Source organism: Hermetia illucens, chromosome 3, assembly GCF_905115235.1.
Source record: "Hermetia illucens chromosome 3, iHerIll2.2.curated.20191125, whole genome shotgun sequence".
Lineage (NCBI taxonomy): Eukaryota > Metazoa > Arthropoda > Insecta > Diptera > Stratiomyidae > Hermetia > Hermetia illucens.
In genome coordinates, this window is record NC_051851.1 from 73,690,881 (window position 1) to 73,717,955 (window position 27,075).

At 41.7% G+C, this 27,075-nt stretch overlaps 1 protein-coding gene across 1 annotated transcript; it reads right to left on the bottom strand.

Annotated features, from left to right (window-relative positions):
* Positions 1 to 5,394: 5,394 nt before the first annotated feature.
* On the bottom strand, positions 5,395 to 24,329 carry LOC119653006 (protein VAC14 homolog). The gene is made up of 13 exons (XM_038057434.1): positions 24,112 to 24,329; positions 23,847 to 23,997; positions 23,560 to 23,790; positions 14,221 to 14,441; positions 14,044 to 14,164; positions 13,856 to 13,979; positions 6,837 to 7,039; positions 6,649 to 6,772; positions 6,482 to 6,587; positions 6,100 to 6,396; positions 5,960 to 6,039; positions 5,729 to 5,894; positions 5,395 to 5,658 (listed from the first exon to the last, which is right to left on the bottom strand). The coding sequence occupies exons 1-13, from the start codon at positions 24,207 to 24,209 to the stop codon at positions 5,496 to 5,498; spliced, it is 2,085 nt and encodes a 694-aa protein (XP_037913362.1). The 5' UTR covers positions 24,210 to 24,329; the 3' UTR covers positions 5,395 to 5,495.
* Between the last annotated feature and the right edge of the window lie 2,746 nt (positions 24,330 to 27,075).

The following is a 27,075-nucleotide window of genomic DNA, read 5'->3' on the forward strand; positions in this document are numbered from 1 at the left end:
CAGTCAGCTCACATTTTCAGAGCCAGCCCGTAATGTTTACGAGAAATAGTAGCTCACCCACCCTACAACCAAAGACTTCTTTGAGGTCCCCAAAAAATTGTGTACCTAGTGCCGGCAGCATGGGACTAGCTAGAGCTGGTTAATCACAAAAAACATTCTTCAGGGTTTCTTCGTCCTCTCCCCAACTTCGGCAATGCAGATTTTAAGATATATCGAGTTCCCTATAGGTTATCTCCCATCCGCCATCTATAGATGGCGGCTGTTAAATAGTGCGAGTAAATTCCACCCTTCACAATCACAAGCGGAACGCTGACGACACCCATCGGGAGACTGTAAAAAGCAGAGCTCCGCCTGATTACTCCATTAGCCCGCTCATTCCCCTCTAGGTTCCTATGACCTGAAACTCAAATCTTTGCTCCCTCGATGATGAACATTGCATCATGATCTCACAACATATTGCCGTTCTTCCACTCTGCCCTGGTTCAAAATTCTCCTTGAAGTTCGACTTGCGAGTGGCGTACTCCATTTGGAATGCCCCAAGTTCCCGAGCTAGTTCGTAAAGCATGCCGTATGCCAAGGTACTAGGGTCAAAAAGTTGAGAAAGAATTGGAAAAAAGGTTTCGAAATACTTTAAACTCCAAAATCTTCATTGTTACGCAGAATTCGGGAGAAGACTCTCATGGTATGTCCTACAAAAATTTATTTATATGAAAAGTCTGGTCCTATTCGCCTAGCTAAGTAAATAATTTATTAGATGCACTGATCGAGCCGTTCTTTACAGTTTGTTATTCACCACGTGGTATATTTCCACCACAAGAGCGCAGGACAGTCCAATATGATGTGGAAGGGTGTTCTCTTCATTGCAGAGTCTGCATATTAGGTTTTCATTATATAGACCCCCATTGTGTGCAGACGTCCCCGGGGTACACTGACTAGTTATTAGACTATCAGGTTCCTTATTCTAAGTTTATTAACATTTCGGCTGTTTTAATCTGCTGTCCATCCTGTAGTGTCAAGATGCTACATATAGCCCGTTAATGTCTCTCATTGGTGGGCTAACTGCTTGAGCTCCCTGATTGCTACATAATTCCAAGTGGAGGCTCTGATCCTTTACTTTAGAACTATGTGGACTTCCTGGAAAACAGTGTTATGAACTGAATCGATAGTTGTGGCGCATGTAGTTGACGAGCTATGCTGCATATAGGGGTCGATGGTGTATGGCGGTGTATTCTTTAAAGGCTCAAAAAGTTAGGAAAAGTTGTAGGAAAACTGAAAACGAGGATAATTATAATAATAATCGTTGGCGCAACAATCCAATCCTTTCTTCAATATTGTAACGTACACTACATCTAAACTTAATCTCTGTGGTGAGATAGCAGCATTTCATGATGTCATCAGCGTAGTGGAGGTTTGAAGAAAAATGCTATGGTCCATTGTAACCGTCCACTTCCTTCGGGTGAAGCAGCATGGAAAACGTCAGCGATAACAAGAGGAAATATCAATGCCAATATGCAGCCCTAACGGACTCCTTTTTTACCTCAAATTCCTCTTTACGATCATCCCCTTCTTCCACTCTCTGAGAGAAATTTGGGATTTTTAGTATTTCCATATAAGTGCAAGTGACAGATCAGCAGAAACTATAGAAGCAGCGATAGATAACTCTGTAATGAAACCATCAAACCCAGCGGCTTCACTCCGTTTGAGTGCTTTGGCGGCCACAATAATTTCTCTTCTGTTTGGAGAAGTAGTCCGTATCTGCATGTTACGATGGCTGGCCATCTCGTCAACAAGAGGAAAAACTTCACCGAATGTTATACGGCTAAGAACTGTGGCGAAGTTTCCCTCCCACCACTTCAGCTGCTCATCATCGTGAATAAGGTGTCGACGGTTAACGTTCGTTACAGAACCGTAAAAAATGTGCGGCCACATGCGGTATAGAGTTTTCACATTATTACTATCTGCGGCATCTTCTGCTTCCCTGTCCAGCGCAATAACAAATCCCTTTTTGTGAAGGCGTACATGAAGCTGAACAGCTAAAGCAGCGATCAATAAGCACTTCAATCCTTTATGTTCATCACTACGCACTCAACCAGATCTTGTGACGCACCTTCGGACTTTGACCGAGGAACTACGTAGAGTGCAATACCGCTCAATAATAATAATTGTTGGCGCAACCATCCATATTGGATTAGGGCCTTGAAGTGTGAAGCTGAGTCGATTGGTATCCGACATCCAGTCACGATAACAAATCCCTCTGCCACCAGTGAGATTTCAACCGCGACCTTCCGCTACTACAACCCATTGCTCTAACCACTTGAACCATCCGGACATATAATGGCGGCCCAATGCTCATTAATATTCTCAGGCGGATTATTCAAGGCGTCTATCATCCAAGATAGCTCTCTCGCTGATCGCAATATGGTGTGCAAAAGCCGCCTAAAAGGACCGAGAGGCAAAAAACAGACGGGATTGTGTTAGCCAGTACCTTTTGCGATTTTCACGAAATCATTTTTAAGGCTTTGTGTCTGGCTGTCACATGCCCTCTTCTCAAATAACGGTACCGATTGACACAAAATTTAGTGGGAAAATGGCAACTGTGAACGACCACACATGCAGTGTGGCATTTTTCTACATAGATGTGCATGTACATATTCTTTTATATGGAGTTTAAGCTTTTTTCACCAAATATAGTCAAATAGAGGGTCTCAATTAGTACTTTGCGAAGTCGATGTTAGTTTTAAAATTTGTTGTTAGTTTTGAAATTTGTTCTTAGAAACTACCCCACCGAGGAACCTAAAAAAATCACAAAGCTGCCTCTAATACCCTCCATATTAATATCTACCCAAATGAAGTTAATGATAGTGTATTACTATGTTTTAGGGAAACTGGTTATAAACCCTCCTTAAGTTTCTCCTAGAGTCATAAAAATTGTATTAATATAGAGTATACATAGTATGAAGCATGATATCCCCAAATTTGATCAAAGTCGTACTATTATGTTAGTGGCAGCCACCGTAAAGGTAGCTCAAAATTTTTTCCTAACATGCTAAATGCATATACATAAAGGACTACATACAAATGGAACAGTTCTGCACTCAAATAAACTTACACTAGAAATACGTAAAACCTAACATACCTGAAGCGTCTATCTTGCGGTCTTCGACTTGTTATTGTAAGTTGTCTTGAAAAAGGTAAAAGAGTTTCAGAACAATATTAAGTTATATTTTTGGTGTGTTGCTCTACGACCACACACCAACTCGCACATCTGAAAAGCGCTGACTATCAACCGCCATCCTCCCTAGACATAGGACGGAACAATTAGTTTTTATCCCCAAACTTCAAGACGTGACTACGAAGCAGGAGATTGTACTCAAATGAAGAGGTCAAAATAGGCAAATTCAGAGGCGTTTGACAAATCTGTCACTACGAAAAGTGTAAAATCGTTGAAGGAACGCCGCAAAAAGTACAATGCCCTTAAAGAGAATCATATTGAACAGTAAATAATTTTTTTTCCACAAAACAATTTTTGGTACTTCGAATTCACGGACTTTTCGTCACATATAGTAGCAGACCACGGTTTTGCAAAAATGAGAGATAATCATCATCATCATCAACGGCCCATCATCATCATCAACGGTATCCGGTCTAGGCCTGCCTTAATAAGGAACTCCAAACATCCCGGTTTTACGCCGAGATCCACCAATTCGATATCCCTAAAAGATGTCTGGCGTTCTGACCTACCCCATCGCTCCATCGCAGGCAAGGTCTGCCTCGTCTTCTTTTTCTACCATAGATATTGCCCTTATGGACTTTCCGGGCTGGGTCATCCTCATCCATACGGATTAAGTGACCCGCCCACCGTAACCTATTGAGCCGGATTTTATCCACAACCTGACGGTCATGGTATCGCTCATAAATTTCGTCGGTATGTAGGCTACGGAATTGTCCACCCTCATGTAGGAGACTAAAAATTCTTCGGAGGATTCTCCTCTCGAACGCGGCCAAGAGTTCGCAATTTTTCTTGCTAAGAAACCAAGTCTCCGAGGAATACATAAGGACTGGCAAGATCATTGTCTTGTACAGTAAGAGCTTTGACCCTATTGTGAGACGTTTCGAGCGGCACAGTTTTTGTAAGCTGAAATAGGCTCTGTTGGTTGTCAAGAACCGTGCGCGGATTTCATCATCGTAGCTGTTATCGGTTGTGATTTTTGACCCTAGATAGGAGAAATTATCAACAGTCTCAAAGTTGTAGTCTCCTATCTTTATTCTTCCCGTTTGACCAGTGCGGCTTGATGTTGTTGGTTGGTTGGTCTTCGGTGCTAACGTTGCCACCATATCCTTTGTCTCGCCTTCATTGATATGCAGCCCAAGATCTCGCCCCGATTGCCGCCTGCTCGATCTGGATGAAAGCAGTTTGTACGTCTCGGGTGGTTCTTCCCATGATGTCTATGTTTATCAGTTTGTTGCGAAAAAAAAGAAGAAAATTGGTCAAAAATGGGAAAACATCTTGAAAAGCAGCATATTTCCGTTGTTATTCAGAATTCAGAGAAGATGTTACTAACACTGGTTTTTTGTATAGTGTGGCCCAAAGTGAGCCAAATAATCTCAGGAAAGGTAGCACATGTCCGAATTCCGTGAATTTTTCAGGCCGGATGGCGTTTTAGGCAATGCTACTCACTCCGAGGTGCACAAACGGTGAACACGAATCGAGCTACTATTGCCTGAATTCATAAGATATAGATAGATATAGAGCTTTACGACGGAAGAGGTTTGACTTTTTCAGAGCACTTTAATTTTTTTTTTTTCAGATCAATTTAAAGGGTACCCCACTTGCAACTTTGAAAAAAAAACGATTTTCCATTGACATGATCGTTGAAAGAAAAGAATCTGTACCGAAAACGGCCTAAGTTGAAACTTTAGACGCGTTTTTCTGCAATTGACATGTTTGAAACCAGTGACGAAAATTGCTCGGAAACTGCAAAGCCAATTTTTTTGAAACTTGGCAGTCTTATCCAATACATAAAATATGGATCGTTCAATTTTTTTCAATAAAAAATTGCTGTTTTATAGACTCAAAACGACCATTTTTTGCCAAAAATTCAATCAATCATTTTGACTGTTTGCCATTTTGTGAAAAATGCATATTTTTCTAAGTCCTTCGATCAAATCCATCGATAGTTTTTGGTGCAGATGATCCAGTTCACCACAATTTTGGACACCGCAAATATATATAATATTTTTCTGTAAAAAAAATTACTAACAATTGTCAAATTGTATGCGCTTTAAAATAATATAACAATCGTTCCTTTTGCAGTAATTGGCAGCATAATAATAATATCTAATGTCTTGTACCGAAAAAGGTAGTCCACCTCACGACAAACAAAATACAGTAAATTTGACATTAGCAAAATTATGGAATATCACTTTATTCTTATACGAATGCGCATACACATATATCAATTGCCAAATATTTGACTGTGAAAATTTGTCTATTATTATTCCTTAGTAGTTACGGAGCTATCGTTGTCCCACAATAAGACGCTGCGCTTTCTTTGTGCCATCTTTTGCGTGTGATGCATCCTTTGCACTTTCACGAAGTGCTCGAATAGTTCTTTGAAATCGATTTCACTTCGACTCTCCTGTGAATCTGCGTTATTCCTGAAATCAGTAATAGTGATAAATAAAATAGTTGAATGTGCTAAAATAAAACAACTGATTTTAGACTTACTTTTCTGGCCGTTGGCCCCAATAGTTTGGAACACATTGAAGTCTATTCTTCAATAAAATAAAAGCCTCTGTCTGCGGTAAAAGCATCAATATCCCAAAAAGAGCATGAGCTAAATGCTGGGCATCGGCACAATTATTGGCTTTTGAGACTAATGTCAGTCTTAACGCTAGAACGAGTTCAGAAAACTTCTTAATTTTTTTTATTACAAATATATCCAGTTATCAAACTAACAAGCAAATATCGGTGATTCGATTAACTGCACTAATTTGTCTAATTCATTCAAAAGTTCCAGCGTTATTTCAAGGGTTCCGCTAGAAAGAATAAAATTTATATTATTCCAGATTAACCAATACCCATCTCAAAATACTTACAATACACCAACAAGATCAGAAACGTGTTCATAGCACTGAGCTAATAAGCAAAGCGATAAGGTCGAGACTGGGCAATGCGCCCAACTTTTATATAAACATTTAAAAAGCGAAGCAGAATTTTTATTGGTGATATCTCGTAAAGCATTACGCAGGGCGAAAAGTTCCGAAGACGTTAATAAAATTATGTTAAGCGATCGAACCATTGTTGAAGCAAATTTTACATTAACCGTTTCTTCTGCTATGATTTCAGCGAAAGTTCGATAGATGTGCTCAGCATTGAGTAGCACACATAATTGCCTGTAAAGAAAAATTCAGCTATATCTCCACATCCTTTAATCATCAATCTGATGCCCTTTCAACAAATACAGTTTGTAAATTTTACCTTATAATTAAGCTCCCACGATTTTCTAAAAATTGCTTTTCCTCGCTAAAAAGATTCAATAAACTATACAAAAACTTTCTATATTGACCCTTGTTGAATGCGCCGTCTATAAAAAAATACATTTACCAGTTATCCGCGGAATATAAAATGCCTAAACTTCGACCTACCTTTGGAATGTGTTGGATTGACGATTTCAGCCAGGACAACTAAACCTTGTAACACTACTTCGTCCGAATTATCTGATAAAATTCCTAATAATACTGGGAACAAACTGGTAGCGTGATCTGACATCTAGACAAAAGACCAATATGTTCTTCAAACCTCTAAATGTTAAAGGGATTATTATTGTACGCACCTCGTTATGAATTTCATTAAATAGATGATGAATCCACTTAAGTACAGCCACTTTCGTATGAACGGAATTGTGCGATAAATACTGCCGTAAAACTTCCATTACAGAGCTTAGATCCAATTTCTTTATATTTTCAGCTTTGTTCTGTTTTGAGGAGACCAGCTCCATCAAACTTTTATTGACCATAATTGCACATTCTTTTATGTCTAAAAATATTATTTAGGAAAATAAATAAAAATTTCCTATACCAAATGTATGATAATATGTAATTTTATTAGCTTGTTATTGTTGGAAAGCGTCTAAAGGGGACGAAGAGCATATCCTTTCCCTTCTCGAAGAAAAAGAGTTAAGAAAATTAAAATTAAAAAAATAGACTGGTAAAGAACCATAACTATAAAGACAGTTTGGTTTTGAGAACCATGGATCTCAGCAATGACAACGCGTGTGCTGTAGAGTGGGTAACTGGTAAAGAAAGAAGAGCAAATCCTATTGGATACCTTTGCAAAATTAAAGTTAGATTCCGAGGAAAGAGTTATACTCAAATATTCTACCCTAAGTTCGTCAGTGTCTCCTTGACTGAGAAGATTTTCTAACGAGTAAATGGACACTACACCAACAATGTCCGCTTTCCCGCTATTAAAGACGATGAATCTCAGGCTCAAGTTCAATGAGATTTTTTCAATATCTTCAGTTACCAAGAAGAAACCACCGAAAATCTGCAAACATATTGGGGATAGGGTCCGGGCAAGAAGACTATACACAATGAAACTACCGATTCAAGAATCATCTCCCAATTAAATCGTTGGAACTTTTTTTTTCATGCGTGATGGTAGGAGTGTTTTACCCCCTTTTAAAAGGTTGGAAGTTGGTTTTATTACCAAAACCAAAGAAAACACTTTGGTAAGATGGACAATTACCAACGACTTAATTCTAATTCTCGAAACGAGCGGGTAAAATCTCAGATAAAGTGTTGCCAGTACAAGTGGAGCATGGTCGGAGCACTTTATTACGTTTTTCGAACTTGGAACGGCGAAAGAAGAGTTAACCAGTGCTCTGACTCCACCCCACTGAAGAAACCACACCAAAAAGAAAAAATACATATTTTGTCTACAAAAATAAAATGATTGGCTACGTTATATTATAACAGCAGTATGTATAAAATTTTCAATAGTTTTAATAGAAGGAATATATCAGTAATTTTAGGGACATACATATCGATAGATCGTAAACGGATAAATCGAGAAAACATCTCAATAAATTTTTAAAATATATCGATATGGCTATTACGAACGGTCAGACCGGGCGCGACGGAAAAAAGAGAAGGGCATATCCTTATCAATAACCGCGAAAACAAGAATGCAATTAATATCCAGGTTGGAGCTGATCATGAAGCCGGAGATACAGTACATGGGATTGATGATCAATACTAGACTGAGTTTTAAGAGTCACCACGGGAATGATCCTTATAGATATTTTAGCGGTTTAATAGAATCGTCTTTACAAGAGAAAGAAAGAAACTCTATCTGATATGATTGCGGACTTCCGAGGTCACTAAATAGGAAGGAATTGTACGGCAAATGCAACGAAAGGCTGTCCCCAGGAAGGTACGCTGTTGCCACTTCTGTGAAGTATGTTTATCGACTCATTGCCCTATGAACCCTGGCAATACACGCCCAAGGTTATGCGGACGTGCTAGATGTTGTCCAAGAATTCGTCATGATGCGTAGAAATATACAACGCATGACTAATTTGAGGACAATTGACTGCACATCGTATTTCCCTTTGCCTTGAAAATACCCCTTCAACTTTCCGAAGAAGTGAAATATCTGAGAGTTATTTTAGATTAGAAGCTTCTTTGGAACAAGCATATGACCCTTCATCCAGATCAAGCAGGCGGCGCGAAATCTTGGGCTACACATCAATGAAGGCAAGACAAAATATATGTTGGCAACGCCAGCACCAAAAACCAAAAAACCAACCAACCAACAACATGGTCAAACGGGAAGAATAAAGATAGGAGAATACAACTTTGAGACTGTTGATAATTTCTCCTATCTTGGGTCGAAAATCACAACCGATAACAGCTACGACGATGAAATCCTCGCACGGTTGTTGGCTGCCAACAGAGCCTATTTCAGCTTACAAAAACTGTTAGCTCTTACTGTACAAGACTATGATCTTGCTAGTCCTCATGTATTCTTCTATTCTTCGTAGACCGTGTTCGAGAGAAGAATCCTCTTTTTTGACCGTCCGGTTGTGGATAAAATCCGGGCCAATAGGTTACGGTAGGTGGGTCACTTAATCCGTATGGATGAGGATGATCCAGCCCGGAAAGTTTATAAGAGCAATATCTATGGTAGAAAAAGAAGACGAGGCAGACCCCGCGTGGTGCGTTAAGGTGAGGCAAAAAAGTTTTCACTATAATCTAGCCTCACTGTAAAGAGCGCAGCTCTAGACAAAAAGAGAATGGTATAAACGATTAGAATTTTTTAAACTAGCACCCTTCCACATCTCCAGACTATTGCCAACGAATTTTTCGGTTTTCGTACGCTTCCAGGAATGCCTGCACCGGAATGTTATTTACCACCCTCGTCCTGGCCTGTTGGACCGCCCCTATCGGGTCGTGATGCTTCCCCTTGAGCATCGATTTTATTCTCGGGAATAGAAAAAAGTCTCGCGAGCCAAGTCCAAAAAGTCAGGGCCCTCATTCACATCATGAAGAAGATCCTAGAAGACCGTTTTTTCGGTTGGCATTTTGTTCCACTGACAACACTCCCGGCACCAACTTCGCACACACTCTCCTCATGCTTGAGTTTTCTGTCATGATCTCAAAAACTTAGGTTAGGATGCTCAAGTCATCAGTAATCATTCTGATACTCATCCTACCATCACTGTTCAGTAAATTTTTCTTTCGCGAAACACTTTAGTCGATTATCGTCTGCCACTCTTTTTCTACCCTCTCGAAAGCGCTTGTGTCATTCAAAAACATCCGATCTGCCTATGGCAGCAGCACCGTTGGCCTCCCTAATCATGTCGTGAGTCTCTTGGCCCGTTTTACCAAGCTTTACACAAAATTTGGTCGAGTATCGCTGCTCTAGTAAACGCTCCACGATTCCCTGTGACAAGGGTTTTCGTCAAGGGTTCACAATAGAAGCGACTTTCAACGGTCGCGAGCCGACTACCGATTTTTCTCAGCGCTCCCAACATCCACTTCCACCGATCCTGCGCGCACAGACCGCCTGCCGCACGGGAAAAAGCAGTTCTACTACTTTCAGAACACCCCTAAATGCCCACAGTGCCTGAAATGACAGCAGCTCATAGACCTATTCATTTAGGTCTACGAGGAAACAGTGGACGTAAGGGACACAGAGCATTGGAAGAGATATGGGGAGAACTCAACCCTGTTAATGTAATAATTTTTGAATCCCAGATCCGCATGCATCTGTTTGATCATCATCATCAACAACGATGCAACAACCGATATCCGGTCTATGCCTGCCTTAATAAGGAACTCCAGACATCCCGGTTTCGCGCCGAGGTCCACCAATTCGATATACCTAAAAGCTGCCTGGCGTCCTGGTCTACGCCATCGTTCCATCTCAGGCAGAGCCTGCTCGTCTTCTTTTTATACCATAGATATTGCCCTTATAGACTCTATAGCGGCCCGCCCACCGCAACCTATTGAGCCAGATTTTATCCAGAACCTTACGGTCATGGTATCGCTCATAGATTTTATCGTTATGTGGGTTACGGATTCGTCCATCTTCATGCAGGGAGCTAAAAATTCTTCGAAGGATTCTTCTCTCTCGGACGCGGCCAAGAGTTCGCAATTTTTCTTGATAAGAACCCAAGCAAGATCATTGTTTTGTACAGTAAGAGCTTTGACGACGTTTCGAGCGGAACAGTTTTCGTAAGCTGAAATAGGCTCTGTTGGCAGCCAACAACCGTGCGCGGATTTCATCGTCATAGCTCTTATCGGTTGTAATTTTCGACCCTAGATAGGAGAAATTATTAACAGTTTCAAAGTTGTAGTCTCCTCTTTATTCTTCCCGTTTGACCAGTGGAGTTTGATATTGTTCGTTCTTTGGGTTTTGGCGCTGACGTTGCCACCATGTGTTTCGTCTTGCCTTCATTAATATGCAGCCCAAGATCTCGCGCTGGATGAAGGCTGTTTGTACGTCTCGGGTCGTTTTTCCCATAATATCAATATCGTCAGCGTAGGCCAGTAGTTGGATGGACTTGAAGAGGATGTTGCCTCTCGCATTTACATTTGCATCACGGATCACTTTCTCCAGGGCCAGGTTGAAGAGGACACATGATAGAGCATCCCCTTGTTTTAGGCCGTTGTTAATATTGAATGCTCTCGAGAGTGACCCTGCTGCTTTTATCTGGCCTCGCACATTGGTCAGGGTCAGCCTAGTCAGTCTTATCAATTTCGTCGGGATACCGAATTCTCTCATGGCCGTGTACAGTTTTACCTTGGCTATGCTATCATAGGTGGCTTTAAAATGAATGATGAAAATATGGTGCAACTGATAGCCATATTCTAACAGTTTTTCCATCGCTTGCCGCAGAGAGAAAATCTGATATGTTGCTGATTCGCCTGGAGTGAAGCCTCTTTGGTATGGACCAATGATGTTCTGAGCGTATGGGGCTACTCGGCCTAGCAAGATAGCGGAAAATATCTTATAGATGGTACTTAGCAACGTGCTGCACTGCGTGATATTCCCCTTTTTATTTATGGAACAGGTAATGCCTCGTTGCCAGTCGCCAGACATTGATTCGCTATCCCACACCTTGAGCATCAGTTGATAAACCGTTTGGTCTAAATGGTCGCCTCCATATTTAACCAATTCGCCAGTAATTCCATCAGCTCCTGGCGACTTATGAAATTTCTGCCGATGAATTGCACGAACTGTTTCCTCTATACTTCGTCCGTTGTCTTCAGTTGACGGGACCTCCAATTCGATGTTCTGGTTGTTCAGCAGTTTATCACAGTACTCAACCCATCGCTCCAATATGCCTATTCTGTCGGAAATCAGATTGCCCTCTTTGTCTCGGCAGGATGAACATCGAGGTGTGTAAGGCTTGATCCTTCTGACTTGTTGGTAAAACTTCCGCGCCTTATGTATTTTACGAGTTCACAGACCTGTTGGTTCTGCCAGGCTTCCTTTTTCCGTCTGTGAAGTCGTCATCTTCATCTCCAGGATCTCTGTTGACTGCGGTTATTGCGGCATCCATTTTCCCCTTATATGTGTTGCGGACGGCTGTGTTGTGAATGGCTTCAGTGTTAACTCTCACCTGATTGTCAGAGTTGATTCTGGGCGGTGTTATTATTCGAGCTCAGTGCACTATGCCAACAAGATAGTGATCCGAGTCCATATTGCCCCCCCCTATATGTTCTGACATTCATCAAGGCTAAGAGGTGGCGGCGTTCGATCAACACGTGGACAATTTGGTTGATAGTGGTCCCGTCTGAAGAGGCCCACGTTTATTTGTGGACCACTTTCCATGCAAACCAGGTACTTTCAACAACCATTTCGTGTGATACTGCTAACTGAATAATCCACAGTCCGTTATATTTTGATGTAAGCTACGGAAGCCAACGGCTGTCAAACTCCCCAAGTAGAATTTTGATGTCATATCTGGGATAGGCTTCGAGGGTTCGTTCTGCTACCTTATAGAAGGTATCCTTCTCCGACTCTGCAGCCTCCTCTGTAGGGGCGTGAACGTTAATGAGGCTTGTATATCTAAATTTGCCTCCCAAGCGCAGAGTGCATAGCCGTTCGAATGTTTTCAAAGGCGATAACAGCAGGTTTCATTTTTAAGCTGACTAAGAAATCTCCTCCGAGCACATGGTTTACTGGATGGCCACTCTTCTCCAGGAAACCGGTCTCTGTCCAACGCATCTACTGCAGCGCTGTTACATCAGCCCTACATTGGGACAGGGTATTGGCTATCTGCTTGGCAGCTCCATCTCTGTACAGTTAATACAATTTGTCCGGTTTTTAGGCGCGGGAGCTCTGTTTGATAGATGATATTAAGTTATCCTCAAACTCAGAAAAAAAGACCCGTACTACAAACAAGCGTGGCGGGATATACTCATATCTGCTACACCGATAGTTCAAAAACAAATCTAGTTTCTGGAATTAAACGTGAAGTGGGACTTTTCTTGGGAGAATATACAACGATCTTTCAGACAGAAGTGTATGCGATCCTAAGAGCAGCAACTTGGGGAAATTAAATTTCGGATACCTTAGCCAAAAGGGAGTTCAATTTCTCCCTTGCCCGGGAGGGAACCAGTGATTGGAGTATCAGTAATATTGGCTTCCCATAATGACAGGTAGCAGAATTTTAATGCTCCTAGACACATTAATTTTTCTTGTCAGAACCGAACAAACAAACTGTAAAGTTCATCCTGTCGAAAACCAGAAAGCCATGCAGAGGTATTATGAGTATTCTGACTCCAGCTGCAGCGAGTAGCAAGTCATGCGGTACATAAACAAATTAGGGATATTCTATTAGACGGGGGAACCGAGTACAATAGATCACAAGAGCCTGACTACCCAAAGGCGTGAAATCGCCAGTCGAAACAATTGACTAACAGAAAATTGTACAGAAAGATTAAATAAGGGTTGACAAGGACGACTCAAAGTGAAATTAACAAAACAACACGAAATTTATTTCGAATGTTGCGAATACCAGCGGACAGATGACGTCACCGGCGCTCTCCACTCAGTTCAGACCTCGCTACAGGAGTGAAGGGCGGAGTAGGTGACGGAAAATGTCATATTTTTTTATGGAGAAAAAAGTGAATACCAAAAGGGACAAGATGTCATTAAATTAATAAAAATAACGAGCACCAGGTTTCTATGAAATTCATCCTTTGTTGAAGTTGTCAGTTCCATTGTTTTAAATGAAATAATTGAAGTGTTTTAACCAGTGAACATCGTTGTTCTTAACTTCTAAGGTAGTGTAGAGTATTTTTGGGTAAAAACAATTCACGCGAAAATCAAGCTCACCTTTCCTTGTCTCTCCTTCATAAGATAAACATGGTAAAATCGCGGTGAATATTCCACTAGTAAATGGTAACATGGCTGATCCAGATATTTGGACAAATTCACGAATCCAGTTGATAGCTGTTGACTAGAAATTATTTATTTTTCAGCACTTTACAGAACTCAAATAAATTCAATTCCATAATACCAACCTGAATTAAATCGTTGGTAGACTGGGCATGGACAATCAATATGTTTATGTTCTTATCAATATTAGCGGAGACTGGGTCGTTGCGAATCGATTTTAAGAATTGCGTTAAAAGTGTATCACACCTACAAAAGAAATTCCATTAACCATTTATTTGCAAGACCTATTGGAAGGAACATACATTCGATGGATTTCGGGCATATTGTCCTCCAACATTAAAAACAGTCCATCCAGGATTTCAGTCAAATAAACGACCATGTTGATTTCCGGTACTGCGTTTAGGACAGAGATCCACGAGATTACATATTGACGTGCAAACGAATTTTTCACATAGATTTGCTCGCGTAGTAGATGAATGAATCCGTCCAAATTTAAAATTTGTGATGATTCAGTAACTATATCCTGCAAAGGCATATAAACTCATGACATTTTGAATTGTGCGGTAAATATTCTGAAAGAGCATATTCGAAACATCTGATCGTTCTATAAATATGTCATCATGAGGAAAGCAATAAAAATATAGAGTACGTGCATAAATTTTTTGGATTTCCTTAAAGAAAAATAAAACTTTTAACAGAAAACTTATTTCCATTCCATACTCCCAGCGGTCTGGTAGAAATAAAATATGCTTTTAAAGTTTTGTTTTGTTTTTGGAAGGTCGCGGTTCAAATCTCGCTGGCGGCAGTGGGATTTGTATCGTGATTTGACGTCGGATACCAGTCGACTCAGCTGTGAATGAGTACCTGAGTCAAATCAGGGTAATAATCTCGGGCGAGCGCAATGCTGACCACATTGCCTCCTACAGTCTACTGTGGTGTACCGTTGCGGTCTTGAATGAAGTGCTCTAACACACTTCAAGGCCCTGATCCAATATGGATTGTTGTGCCAACGATTATTATTATTATATTAAAACAAAAACTTATTGAAATCGGTTTGCTGTCTGTTTGTCCGTTTGGCGTTTTTTTAATGCGGGGTCCATACGTTTTCCAAACCTAAACAGCTCATCGCAAATTCAGACGTGTAGATAGAGCATTTAGCTTTAAACATGTAAGTTTCCAAGCGTTTGCAGCCGACCAAATGTGCAAATCAAAGAGAATGAGGTTATCTGCTCAGAAAATATTAACGCACTTGCAAATGTGTGGATGGCGATGTTTGGTCACCAAAATCAAGCCAGACGTTTGTGGAGGTTTGAAGTTTGCGGCAAGTGTCAAACGTGGAACCGGGATAAGGTTTTGTGTGAAATAAAACCAGAATTCCATAAAGATGCCCGACATTGATGGTACCTAAGGTAATCCGTTCAACCCACTTTAAATCTGGGCTCCGCGCTAGCCACTACAAGACTTCAAATTCTTGGTTGCTGATCGATTCGTTCACGATTTTTACCGGATGCTTAGGATTATTATCACGTTGAAATATGACCCCATTTTTTCAACTGCAGCGGGAAGATTATCGACAAGAATATGCAAATAATACTTATTACAAATTACTCCATCTATTTTAATAAGTAGTTCGGGTCACCCTCAAACGAAGAACGAACACCGTTCTAAACACGTTGCTTTGCCCGATGTCATTCTCGCTCATATGATTGAAATGGATTTATTTTGGCCTTATCGGATCAAATAATCTAAAACCAAATATACAAATTTTAATTCACTTAGGAACGAAAAATTTTAACTTATCGAATCCCAAATTTCAGTAGTTCATGTTTCGTACTTTTTCAAAAAAAATCCTCCGTTTTTTTGGCAGTTTTTGGAGAAACTTTTAGCTTTTTCTTCTTCACAAAAGCTCCTAATCCAACGTCTTTTGAGTGGTACACTAAAAAGGACCTCAAAAATACGCTAGCGGAAGCGTAAATTATAATGAGTCAGCTTGCGTAATCTTTTTCGAGCTCCCCTTTTTTAAGTGGGAATTTAGGACGGTGCAATCAGATTAAATTGTCCGCAATAATTTTGCATTATCTCGGCTTGATTATTATTATTGCCACCAGAAATAACTTAGATTTTTATTGCCATAGAAAGGGCTCTCAATGTAACTTAATAATGCTGTATAGCTTAGCACGTGTTCAAACAATGGCCGTTACCCTTTCCAGTTTGTGCCCATGTTCGACAATGTGCCGTGCTTCTGCAAAATTGATATTATATGTTTTTCTGGCCCCTTTTTCTAGTTCAGCTTCCTTTAAATGCTTCTTGACCCGAGTGATGACTAGCCGTTAAATTTGCTCTACTTGGGTACATGGACAATCTTTGCAAGACATCCTGTAGACGCCGCTTTTTTCCTCCTGCTTCTTCGGGTCTTTTTATTGCCTAATTCGGCTTTGGGCGTATGAATCCTATGGCTGCAATACCTTCTTTGGCCAAGATTCATCGCAAGGCTGGGAACGTTTGCATTCAGTATGTTATGCTGGCTCGTTGTCCTTCTTCACCCTCTCTTGTTTGAATTAAGTTGTTGAACGATTCCATTCCTCCATATCTTGCATGCTACATGAACTGTTTCCAGCGGCATTTCACGTGTGGCTGTTACTATACTGGCCTCCAAAGTTGCCAAATGCGGTCTCTAACACCTGTTCATACACCGCCGAGTTGATGTTGACACCGTTTGGGGAGGAAACTCCCCACTATACCATCACTGAAGGAGAGTGGTGCCCCCTTAAATGCATGGTGCTTGATCCTTAGTCTCATAACATGACCTTCCATACACGCGATCATTTTGGCGATTACATTTTTCTTCAACAGGAAAGATTTTTTTATATGTAAAGTATGTGATGCTCATTTTTTGTTCTATCAGTTTCATGCATCGCTGAAGACAGACTTCTTTTAATTTAAGCGTAAGCAACTGTAGGCACCTATCTGGGTCCTTGAGATTTCACTCGCTAACCGCTTCTGTTTGCGCAGCGAATTCCGATAAACTCTTGCACGAACAGCCTGCACAACATTCGGCTGTCATACAGACCTCTCTCGGCCGATCTTCGATGTCATTTATTTCTCTGTGCCGTTGTAACGTTCGGTACACGAATCGTTTACTTATGGATAGCGGTTTAAACGTTTTATGAATCTCTTTGGCCGTTTTCTACCCTTGTGTAAAGCAACAATAGCCACGCGTTTCTCGTACTTGTTGAACCTCATTGTTACGTTAAAAAGTTATATAACGTGTCAAAGCAATATACCTATTGGTTGGGATACTGTTGCACCTACCTATATATGTATGAGATATTAGACAATGTTTTTAAGGTTTTGTGTGAAACAAAACCTTCTATTGTAGATGACAAGGCAATGATAAGACAAATCGGGCGATATGATAGATGTCCCGGTTGCTTATTGGGCTTCACTAGCAAAACTAGGTTTTACTTCATCCAGTCAGGTCTGATCTTAACAGCGAATTTAAGAACTCTGTTGGGAACAGCATCCAGACCCTTCTATGCGGGGAAAAGAGCGCATATGAAGAAGACATTGCGGGAAGGTATCCCCCTCATCTTCTTCTTAACAACCCTGTAGGTTTTTCACCGAGTATAATCATGTGGGAAAAGATTTCGATCAGTACTTTCCGAACCTAAAAAATCTGCAAAAAATCACGAATCGCTGTACGAAGTCTAGACTCCGAAATACCCTCCGTAACGATATCTGCCCAAATAAATGTAAGAATAGTGTATATGTATTTTTAGTAATTGATTGCAACGCCAAGACGCTCGAGTTGGACACAGTATACTTCCCCTGTTAAGGTTTAATTGCCAGTGAATATTCCCTCTAACATCAGATCGAACAAAATATTTCGTATTCGTTTTTCTTGCAAACGGCCTTGTAACTTTCTCATTTTTGTAAAGAACCCGGTTCTGATCCCCAGTAACCAAATAGGAAACAAAATAGGAGTGAAAATAGGAGCGCAACGCATTTGTTCAGACGGTCTTCCTTGTTCCTAAGGAGTAAATCATAGGGAAGCCGAAATCAAATTCCACAACCTAACCCAGGAATGAAATTCTTCTTTCTATGGTACTCCGGTATTATTATTATTATTCTGTTAAGGGAAAGTCGCACCGCGTCCTTGAAGAACTATTGTGCCCCTTTTACTGGTTATAGTATACCTATTGATCATAGTATCTCAAGCAAGGCTGTAACCGTTAGGAACTTTAGTATGTTTCCCACTACCAGATGTTTCAGCTTTGCAACTGGTATTAAGTGTTCTCCCAGATGTCTCGACCTACTTTGCACAAGTGCCGGACACTGTCCCAGGACGTGTATAGAGGTTTCGTCCTCCTCCTCACAAAACCTGCAGGCAGTGTCCGTAGATATCCCTAGCTTCCCTAGGTGATAGTTCAGCCGACAATGACCAGTGACAATTCCCACTATGATTTGAAGGTTCTTTTTGGTGAGGTTTAAGCAATCCTTTGTGCCCATGGGTTCGTATCCCCCAATAAGCACCCTGGACTGCTCCATCCCTGGTAGGCCCGCCCAATATAGTTCCCTCAACCGTTTCTCTTCATTTATTAGATTCATAGCCATGAAACCGTTTCCGATTCCACAGAAGAGTTCTGGCCCGTGTAAGGACGTCCCTGCTCCCTTCTTGGCTAATTTGTCCGCTGCCTCGATGCCTTCCAACCCAGCATGGCCTGGAACCCAAAGTATCCAGACCTTGTTAGACGAGCCGAGTGTATTCAGTCTCTCAAGGCATTCCCATACCAGTTTAGAGTTCACCTGGTTGGACCTAAGTGCCTTGATCGCTGCTTGGCTATCGGTGAGAATAGCTATGTTCTGCCCCCTGTAGTTCCTTTACAGATTAAAGGAAGCACATTTGTCTATGGCGTATATTTCCGCATGGAATATGCTAGTGTACCTGCCCATTGGCTCAAAGTACATTTTCCTTGGACCAATGACATCGGCACCCGCTCCCTCTGTTGTGAAGGATCCGTCAGTGTACCAAGTAATCAGTTGCTGGTTTAAGCTGTATGTCGTAGCTACGCTCTTCCAGTTTGCCTTGTTACTCCAACGTGTTTCAAACTTCTTATCGAAGTGAAACCTCGTTGTCATGTTATCCCTCGGTATCAGTAATTCGGGATACCGCCTGGAAAGAATATCAATCTTCCTTCGATTTAGGCAGCTCCCCGCCTCACTCATACTACCGGCCATCCTGAAAATTGATCTCCTTGCCTGCATCTGTATGTGCAGATGGAGAGGGGTTAATCCCAGAAGGACCTCCAGGGATGCCATTGGGCATGTCCTCATTGCCCCACTGATACACACACAAGCCAGCCTTTGGAGCTTATGCAATTCCCTGGCTTGTGTCCTGAGTTCGATTCTTTCTGCCCAGATTACCGTTCCATAGGTAATCATTGGCCTTACTATTGCAGTATATATCCAAAGTAGTATCTTCGGGCTGCAACACCATTTTTTCCTGCTATGGATCTGCAAGTCATCAGAGCCCTCGTGGCTTTCCGACAATTGTTTCCGACATGTGTCTTCCAGAGTAATTTTTGGTCTAGCGTGATTCCCAAGTATTTGACCTCTGTTTCTCGTTTCACCTCCATATCATGTAATGTTATGGCTCTCAGGTGATCCAGCTTACGCCTCCTACTGAATGGTACTATGGTGGTTTTGGTTGGGTTGATCCGCAGTCCCACCTTCCTGCACCAGGCACTAGTAACCCTTAATCCAGTTTGGACATAGGGTATCTTCATATTTGCCCCTACAAATTGAACCAATGTCGTCGCGAAGCCCTGGACTTGTATTCCAGTATTTGTTAACACGTCCAGGAGTTCATCCACTACCATACCCCACATCAGCGGCGATAGTACTCCACCCTGTGGACAGCCTTGAGTGGTGTTCATGATAATAAAATTTGTACCTGTTTATACCTCTATTTGTCTGCTTTCTAGCATTTTGCCCATCCAGAGTGCCAGGGTGTTATTATTATTATTTTGTTAAGGGAAAGTCGCACCGCGTCCTTGAAGAACTATTGTGCCCCTTTTACTGGTTATAGTGTACCTGTTGATCATAGTATCTCAAGCAGGCCAGTAACCGTTAGGAACTTTAGTATGTTCCCCACTTCCAGAAGTTTCAGCTTTGCATCTGGTATTAAGTGTTCTCCCAGATGTATCGACCTACCAGAGTGCCAGGGTGTTTCCCACTCCTTTGCGGCTCAGGGCATCCTGTATCTCTGTGTGCGATGTGTTGTCGAATGCTCCTTCGATATCAAAAAACGCGCACAGTGCAATTTCTTTTGTTTCTATGGTGTCCCGTAGTACCTCTGTCAGCTGATACAGAGCAGTTTCAGTTGATCGTCCTGCCCGGTAAGCGTGTTGACAGTCATGTAGGGGATTACGCTTTAGAACGTTAGTTCTAATATAGTTGTCTATGACCTTCTCCACCGTTTTGAGTACAAACGATGTTAGGCAGATTGGTCTGAAAGATTTAGGGTGAAAAGGATCCTTTTTACCCGCTTTCGGAATAAAGACCACTTTTGCCTGTCTCCATGCCCTTGGTATGTAACCCAGTGCTATGCTCCCCCTTACCACCCTCAGAAGAGACTCTAAGATAATTCCTAGGCCCCTCTGGATAAGTGCTGGGAAAAAGCCATCTACTCCGGGAGATTTCATTGGTATACATTAAACCTTTCTGATAGTTCAGTAGCCCGTATTCAGGCAATATTATCGGCTCCCACAACTTACATAATGATACCAATGATAACGCACTGCGATTATTCAGTTAGCAATATCACACGAAATGGTTGTTGAAGATACTTGGTTTGCGCGGAAATAATAATAGCCCTCCAGGTTCGAATTACAACACCACCTACAATCCCCTCTGACAGGTGAGAATGAATACTGATGCCATTCACAACAAAGCCCTCCGTAACACCTATAAGGGAAAGTGGATGCAACAACCGCAGCTAACAGATATCCAGGAGATGAAGCACCAAGAAATGATCTTCACAACCACCTGAAGAGCGTTATCAATGATAACAGCCAAAAACATACTTAGCCCCAGCCGCAAGAAAAGTCAAGTGATTCGACGAAGAATGTAAGCTAGCAACGGAAGGGAAGAATGCTGCACACCGAGTAATGTTGCATTCTCAAAGAACGCGGGTACACGCAGAGACTTATCACGAACTCCGTCGAGCACAGAAGCGACTTCACAGACGAAAAATGAAGCCTGGGAGAACCAACAAATCTCTGAACTCGAAAAGTACAGGGAGAAGCCACACCAGGTGCGCAAATTTTACCAACAAGTTAGCAGGATGAAGGCTTATACACTTCGATGCTCATCCTGCCGAGACAAAGAGGGAAATCTTATTTCGGACAGAATGGGCATATTGGAGCGATGGGTTGAGTATTTTGATGAACTGCTCAACAACCGAAATATCGGCGAATCGGACGTCCCGCCAACTGAAGACGATGCACAAATGCTGCCACTACCAAGCATGGAAGAAACAGTCCGCCCATCCCTCGGCTTAAAATCATAAGTCGCCAGAAACCGATAGATTTACAGCCGAATTGGTTAAATATGGAGGCGACCAACGACACCAAGCGATTCATCAACTGATGCTCAAGGTGTGAGACAGCGAATCAACACTTGACGATTGGCAACGAGGCAATTATAGAGGTATCACGTTTCTGAGTACCATCTATAAGATATTCTACACTATCTTGTTAGGTCGGATAGCCCCATACGCTCAGAATATCATTCGCCCATACCAAAGATGCTTCACTCCAGACAAATCAGCAACAGATCAGATTTTCTTTGTGCGGCATGCGATAGAAAAACTGCGGGAATATGAAGATCAGTTGCACCATATTTTCATCCACTTCAAGGCCGCCTATGACAGCATAGCCAGGGTAATGAGCCATGAGAAAATTCGGTATCCCGACGAAATTGATAAGACTGATTAGGCTGACCCTGACCGATGTGTGGAGCCAAATAAACGCAACAGGATCCCTCTCAAGACCATTCAACATCAACCACTGTCTAAGACGGGAGATGCCCTATCACGCGTCCTTTGTGATCCGAGATTCAGATATTAACGCAACCGTTACCATTACGATCCTCTTCAAGTCCAACCACCCACCCCACCCCCCTATTGACATTATGGGAAGAACCATCCGAAATGAAGTCTACTTTCATCCAGATCGAGCAGGCGGCGCGTGACCTTGGGCTGCACATTAATGAAGGTATGACGACGTACATGGTGGCAACGTCAGTGTCAAAGAACAAAGAACGAACAACAACGAATCGCGCAGGTTAAACGAAAACAATAAAGATAGGAGGCTACAACTTTGAGACCTTTGAAAATTTCTCCTATCTTTTTCTTCAGCCTTTGTCCCGTTCACAAGCGGGGTCTGCTCGTCGTGATCGGTTTCGCCATTTGGCTCTATCAAATGCCTGATCTGGGTGCCATCTCGAGGCTTTTAAATCCCCATCCAGCGTATCAAGCCGCCGTTGTTTTGGCCTGCCTTTTGGTCGGTCGAAACAATTATGACGATGAAATCCGCGCACGGTCGTTGGCCGGCAACAGAGCCTTTTTCACCTTACAGAAACTGTTTCGCTCGAAACGTCTCACCATAGGGTCAAAGCTCTTACTGTACAAGGCTATGATCTTGCCAGTCCTTGTTTTTATTATTATTAGCAAACAAAATTGCTCTTGGCCGCGTTTGAGAGAAGAATCTTCTGAAGAATGCTTGCCCCCTACATGAGGATGGACGTTTCCTTCGCCTAGATAACGACGAAATCTATGAGCGATACCATGACCGTCTGATTGTGGATAAAATTCAGCTCAATAGGTTGCGGTGAGCGGGCCATCTAATCCGTATGGATGAAGAAGATCCAGCCCGTAAAGTCTATAAGGGCAACATATAGATAGGCACGCCCTGCCTGAGCTGGAGCGATGGCGTTGATCAGGACGCCAGGCAGCTTTTAGGGAAATGGACCTCGGCACAAAACCGGCGTGTCTGAAGCTCGGTAGTAAGACAGGCCTAGACGGGATACCGGTTGTTACGCCGTTCATGATGATAGTTCAGCAGCAACAATTCATCCTTTCCAATGTCACTAACAATTCGTCGTTTTCAATCTTGTTTGGTCTTTCAGAACCCGGCTGATCTATGATCCCACTTTCGCTACCACGAAAATGCCCGAACCACTGCTGACAAACAGGTTCTGTTACAACGTTGACGCCGTAAATGGCCCACAAACATCCGCCTGTCTGTATCCGAGATCAAACTCATTTACGTATGACGCCATCAATTCATTCAAGACCGAAAATAGAGATCAACTACCCCTAGCTTGGCGGTACCTTTTTCCACCGTAGACCCGATTAAATTAGAACGAAATTGTGGAATCGAATGATTGGCAATAGTCTCACTCTAGCCTTCCTTGCAGAATATTCATGTCAAAATTCTCTTTTGAAATTCAACTAATGACACCATGTCTATGTGAGTTTCTAAAAGTCGTTAAGACACTTCGGAAAACCTTCGCTTTCATGGCTTATTACCAATCCCATATCATTTTAACCAACAATAAACGAAAAAAATCAAACCTACCTTCAGTAATCGGTCCAGCAATTCACTCCCTTCTTTAACCATCTGATCCGGATCGGTGACAAGTTTTGTCAGGAAAGTGAACATCTCCGGAAAAAGGGGTATAATATAAGCGCGAGCAACTTTCGCCACGTTGTACAGAGATTCGCAGGCAAAGTATCGAACACGAACATCAGGATCTGCCAAGCAGTTCAAAATTGGGTGCACGATCTCACGAATGTACTTATCACAATCCTACAGGAATAAAATGTTTGTAGGATCTATTGCAGGAAGAAAATAAGGGAACCTACTTTTCCTAGCGCTAAAGTCGTAGCTGCTAATCCTATCAGGCCACCTTTTCGCCTATTCGCATCGCGGGACATGGCAAATTCCCGCGACAGCACTTCAATGAGCTTTCGAATTTGCGTAACATTGTTTTTGTTATTCAACTCGATAACTGTCCTGAAAATAATTTAACGTTTCATTCAGTTCTCTCAGAATCTTAGTCATGTCATTAGAACGATGACATGATGAACACAATGGCGAAAAACTAGGAAACACCCAAATGATACAAACTTTTCAATTTCCAACGCGGCTAGCTTCCTTTTATCGTAGACTTTGTCACCCAAGGCTTTTGCACACGAATCACTGAGCGGTGCAAATGGTGGTTCCATTATTCTATCTGAAGGCGAAATTGTTTTCAAGTAAATATTAAAAATAAACAGTCTAGCAAAGCCTAGCAGGGAACACGAATTGTTTACTTGTCATTTTTGACAAAATTTACAATTAGACTTAGAGAAATGCCACTTTCGTCTGGCTTACCGTGCGTGCGGTTCGTTATACGGTGTACCAGTTTGTAGCTTGCGGAACAGTGAAATTATGAAACAGGACGTATTGAAATTTAGTCGCTTCCATCATTGTTTGATGCAAAATGTTGCATCATGGTGTGAAAAATATGGAATCGAAATTGTAGGAAAGATAAAAAAACACGTAAATATCGTTAGCCCTCTCAATAAAATTTGTTAATTTGTAATATATTAGTAATTTATTCGTCGATAGTGCGAATATAATATAGTAATAATCGTTGCTCTCGATCAGAAATAGCAACGGCAGTTTTAATTAGGAAAGCTTTGGTGTAAGAATGATTAGTTAGAAGTATGTTTATGGATTTTATTTTGCATAGGAGATTGACCCGTCAGACTCTGAACCTTTCCATCATCGGACTCTCCCTATCTGCATTAATGGGCAAAGCATCGATGGCGTTGATCTAAAATCTGGAAATGCAATTATCTCAACGGCAAAATCAAGTTGAAACTGTTCTGTGTTAATGTTCTTCCTGTATGGCTGAGTAGCACATGAAAAGTGGACCTCACTGTTACTCAAAAGCTCCAAGTCTTCGTGAACATCACTCTCCGTCGTATAATTGGAGCAGCGTTGGGCATTAGTTGGGCGTAATCAGAAATGAGCGTGATTTTGTAATTACACGATTGTAATCATAATCACAGGCCACGATTACGATTGAAATCATGAAATCGTAATCATAATCATGGAATCATACGAAATCCCCTTAGTTACCATTACGATCGATGTTGTTTGTGATTTGTGCAGTTGTTAACTGATTTACAAAACATTTTAGCTAATATTAAGTTAATGGATTAGATACAAAGAGGGAGTGACAATTGGTTTAGTTATGATTAAATGGAGGGGCACATGTTGTACTGACATAAGATAAATCCGTTTTGAAAACAACTGAGTTTCTGTTTGTCTGTCGTTGATGACTAACATAGTTTATTCGACTGAAATTGAAATCCTCTATACTGACGCGATTTTAAGTTTATTAGAAAGGATAAAGAAAAATTCATTGCTGACATTGTCTCTTTACTGGTATACTTTTTTTCAGCAGCAATAGTTTCAATTCGGAAAGATTTCAGATTTATTTATTGAGCAAAGAAAAGAAATACATGTGCGGTACAAAAAGAATAATAACTTAAAAGCTCAAGCGTGACTAATTAAGTATGTAACGCTAACCTACGGAAATATCCGGCCTAGCCGGTTACATGTTATAAAGTAAAAAGGTGGTGCATGCCAATGCTCATTTGACATAACATGTGTTTAAACCTAAGAATAATTTATAAATTACAACTAAACAAACAAAACACAAAATAGTAATCCGTGCTGGAAAACGGGAAAAAGGGAGTTTTTAGGCACCGGTGGACAAGATTGATCGACGGAATTGGAGTAAGGCGCAGTCCTTTCTCAATGGTGGTAGCATTCTGAGAAAGGGACCTTTTACTCGATTTGGACCTGTGCAAGGACAGTGACCCAGACCCCAGATATTACATATTGTACAGGCTAATTAATGTCTATTGTCGTAATCTGGACTAAGTAAAGAAAAATAATAAAAGGTAATCTACACCTGCGCGGAGATTGACTGTCGGAACATTGGACTTACGGGGTCAGCCTATGTGAAAGTCCGGTGAGGAGCTTTGATAAAAGGAGGGAGGGGAGGCGTGATGGTTGAGAGGAGAATTACTGTTCGAGAGGAGAGCCAGCCCTGACACGTAGTACCTCTGCTCGCGTAACAATGCATTGCATTTAGCAAGATTTTTTATCAGCGGGTTAGGGTGAGACCGCCACTTTTTCAGTCTGACCCGCGACAATTTGATCATGTGCGGAATTATGGAGCAAACCCCAGGAAGGTCGTACAGAAGAGAGTTTTGGTGAAATTTCAGGTTTGGCCTTTTGTATTTGGCAGGGCATTTCCTGAGTATCTTCCTTTGAAACCTTTGGAGGGCTTATGCTACGTTCGGTGGCATGGTAGCCCATCCCATCATCATGTTTGTAACGACATTGTATGCATTTTCTTGGTCGACCTGTCGCGGGGCCTGTCACCAAGAGAGATCAGGTAGGATTTAGCATAGTAGAATAACTCCAACTATACTCTATTTATTTCTTTCCCTGATCTCAGCATTTTATTTTTGTTTTACTCAGGATAGTACAGAGTACGTTGTCTCAAACCCTCCTCCTTTACCTGGGCTTGGGACCAGCATACTATGTTAATAGCATGGCGAAGCCGATCACGACCTACCGACCCCGCTTGTGAACGGGACAAAGGCTGAAGAAAAAGAAGAGGTGACATGGTAACCCATGCTGGGAAACCGTAGGTCAGCATTAGACGAATAAGAGTTTTGTATAAAAGGGTTTTGGTGGGAGGGAACAGGGCCCGGGATGAGAGCAGGTTTTTTAAGGCAGCTGAGGCCTTAGAGGCACTGGCAATAGCAGATCTGACGTGAGGGTTGGATTTGAGTTTGTTGTTGAGGGAGATTCCCAAATATTTAATGTTTGATTTCGACTTCAGTGTGTGGTTAGCAATGCGTAAATGCGGGTTTTTGCTTTCTGGCACTGTGCGCCCACTGGGGTTTCTGAAGCAAATAACCTCAGACTTAAGGGAATTAACGGTGAGGGCTCACCGGTTGAAATAATCGATGACCCTATTGGTTTGGAGATTGAGAAAGAGGAAGGCTATTGAGGGCCTGAGAC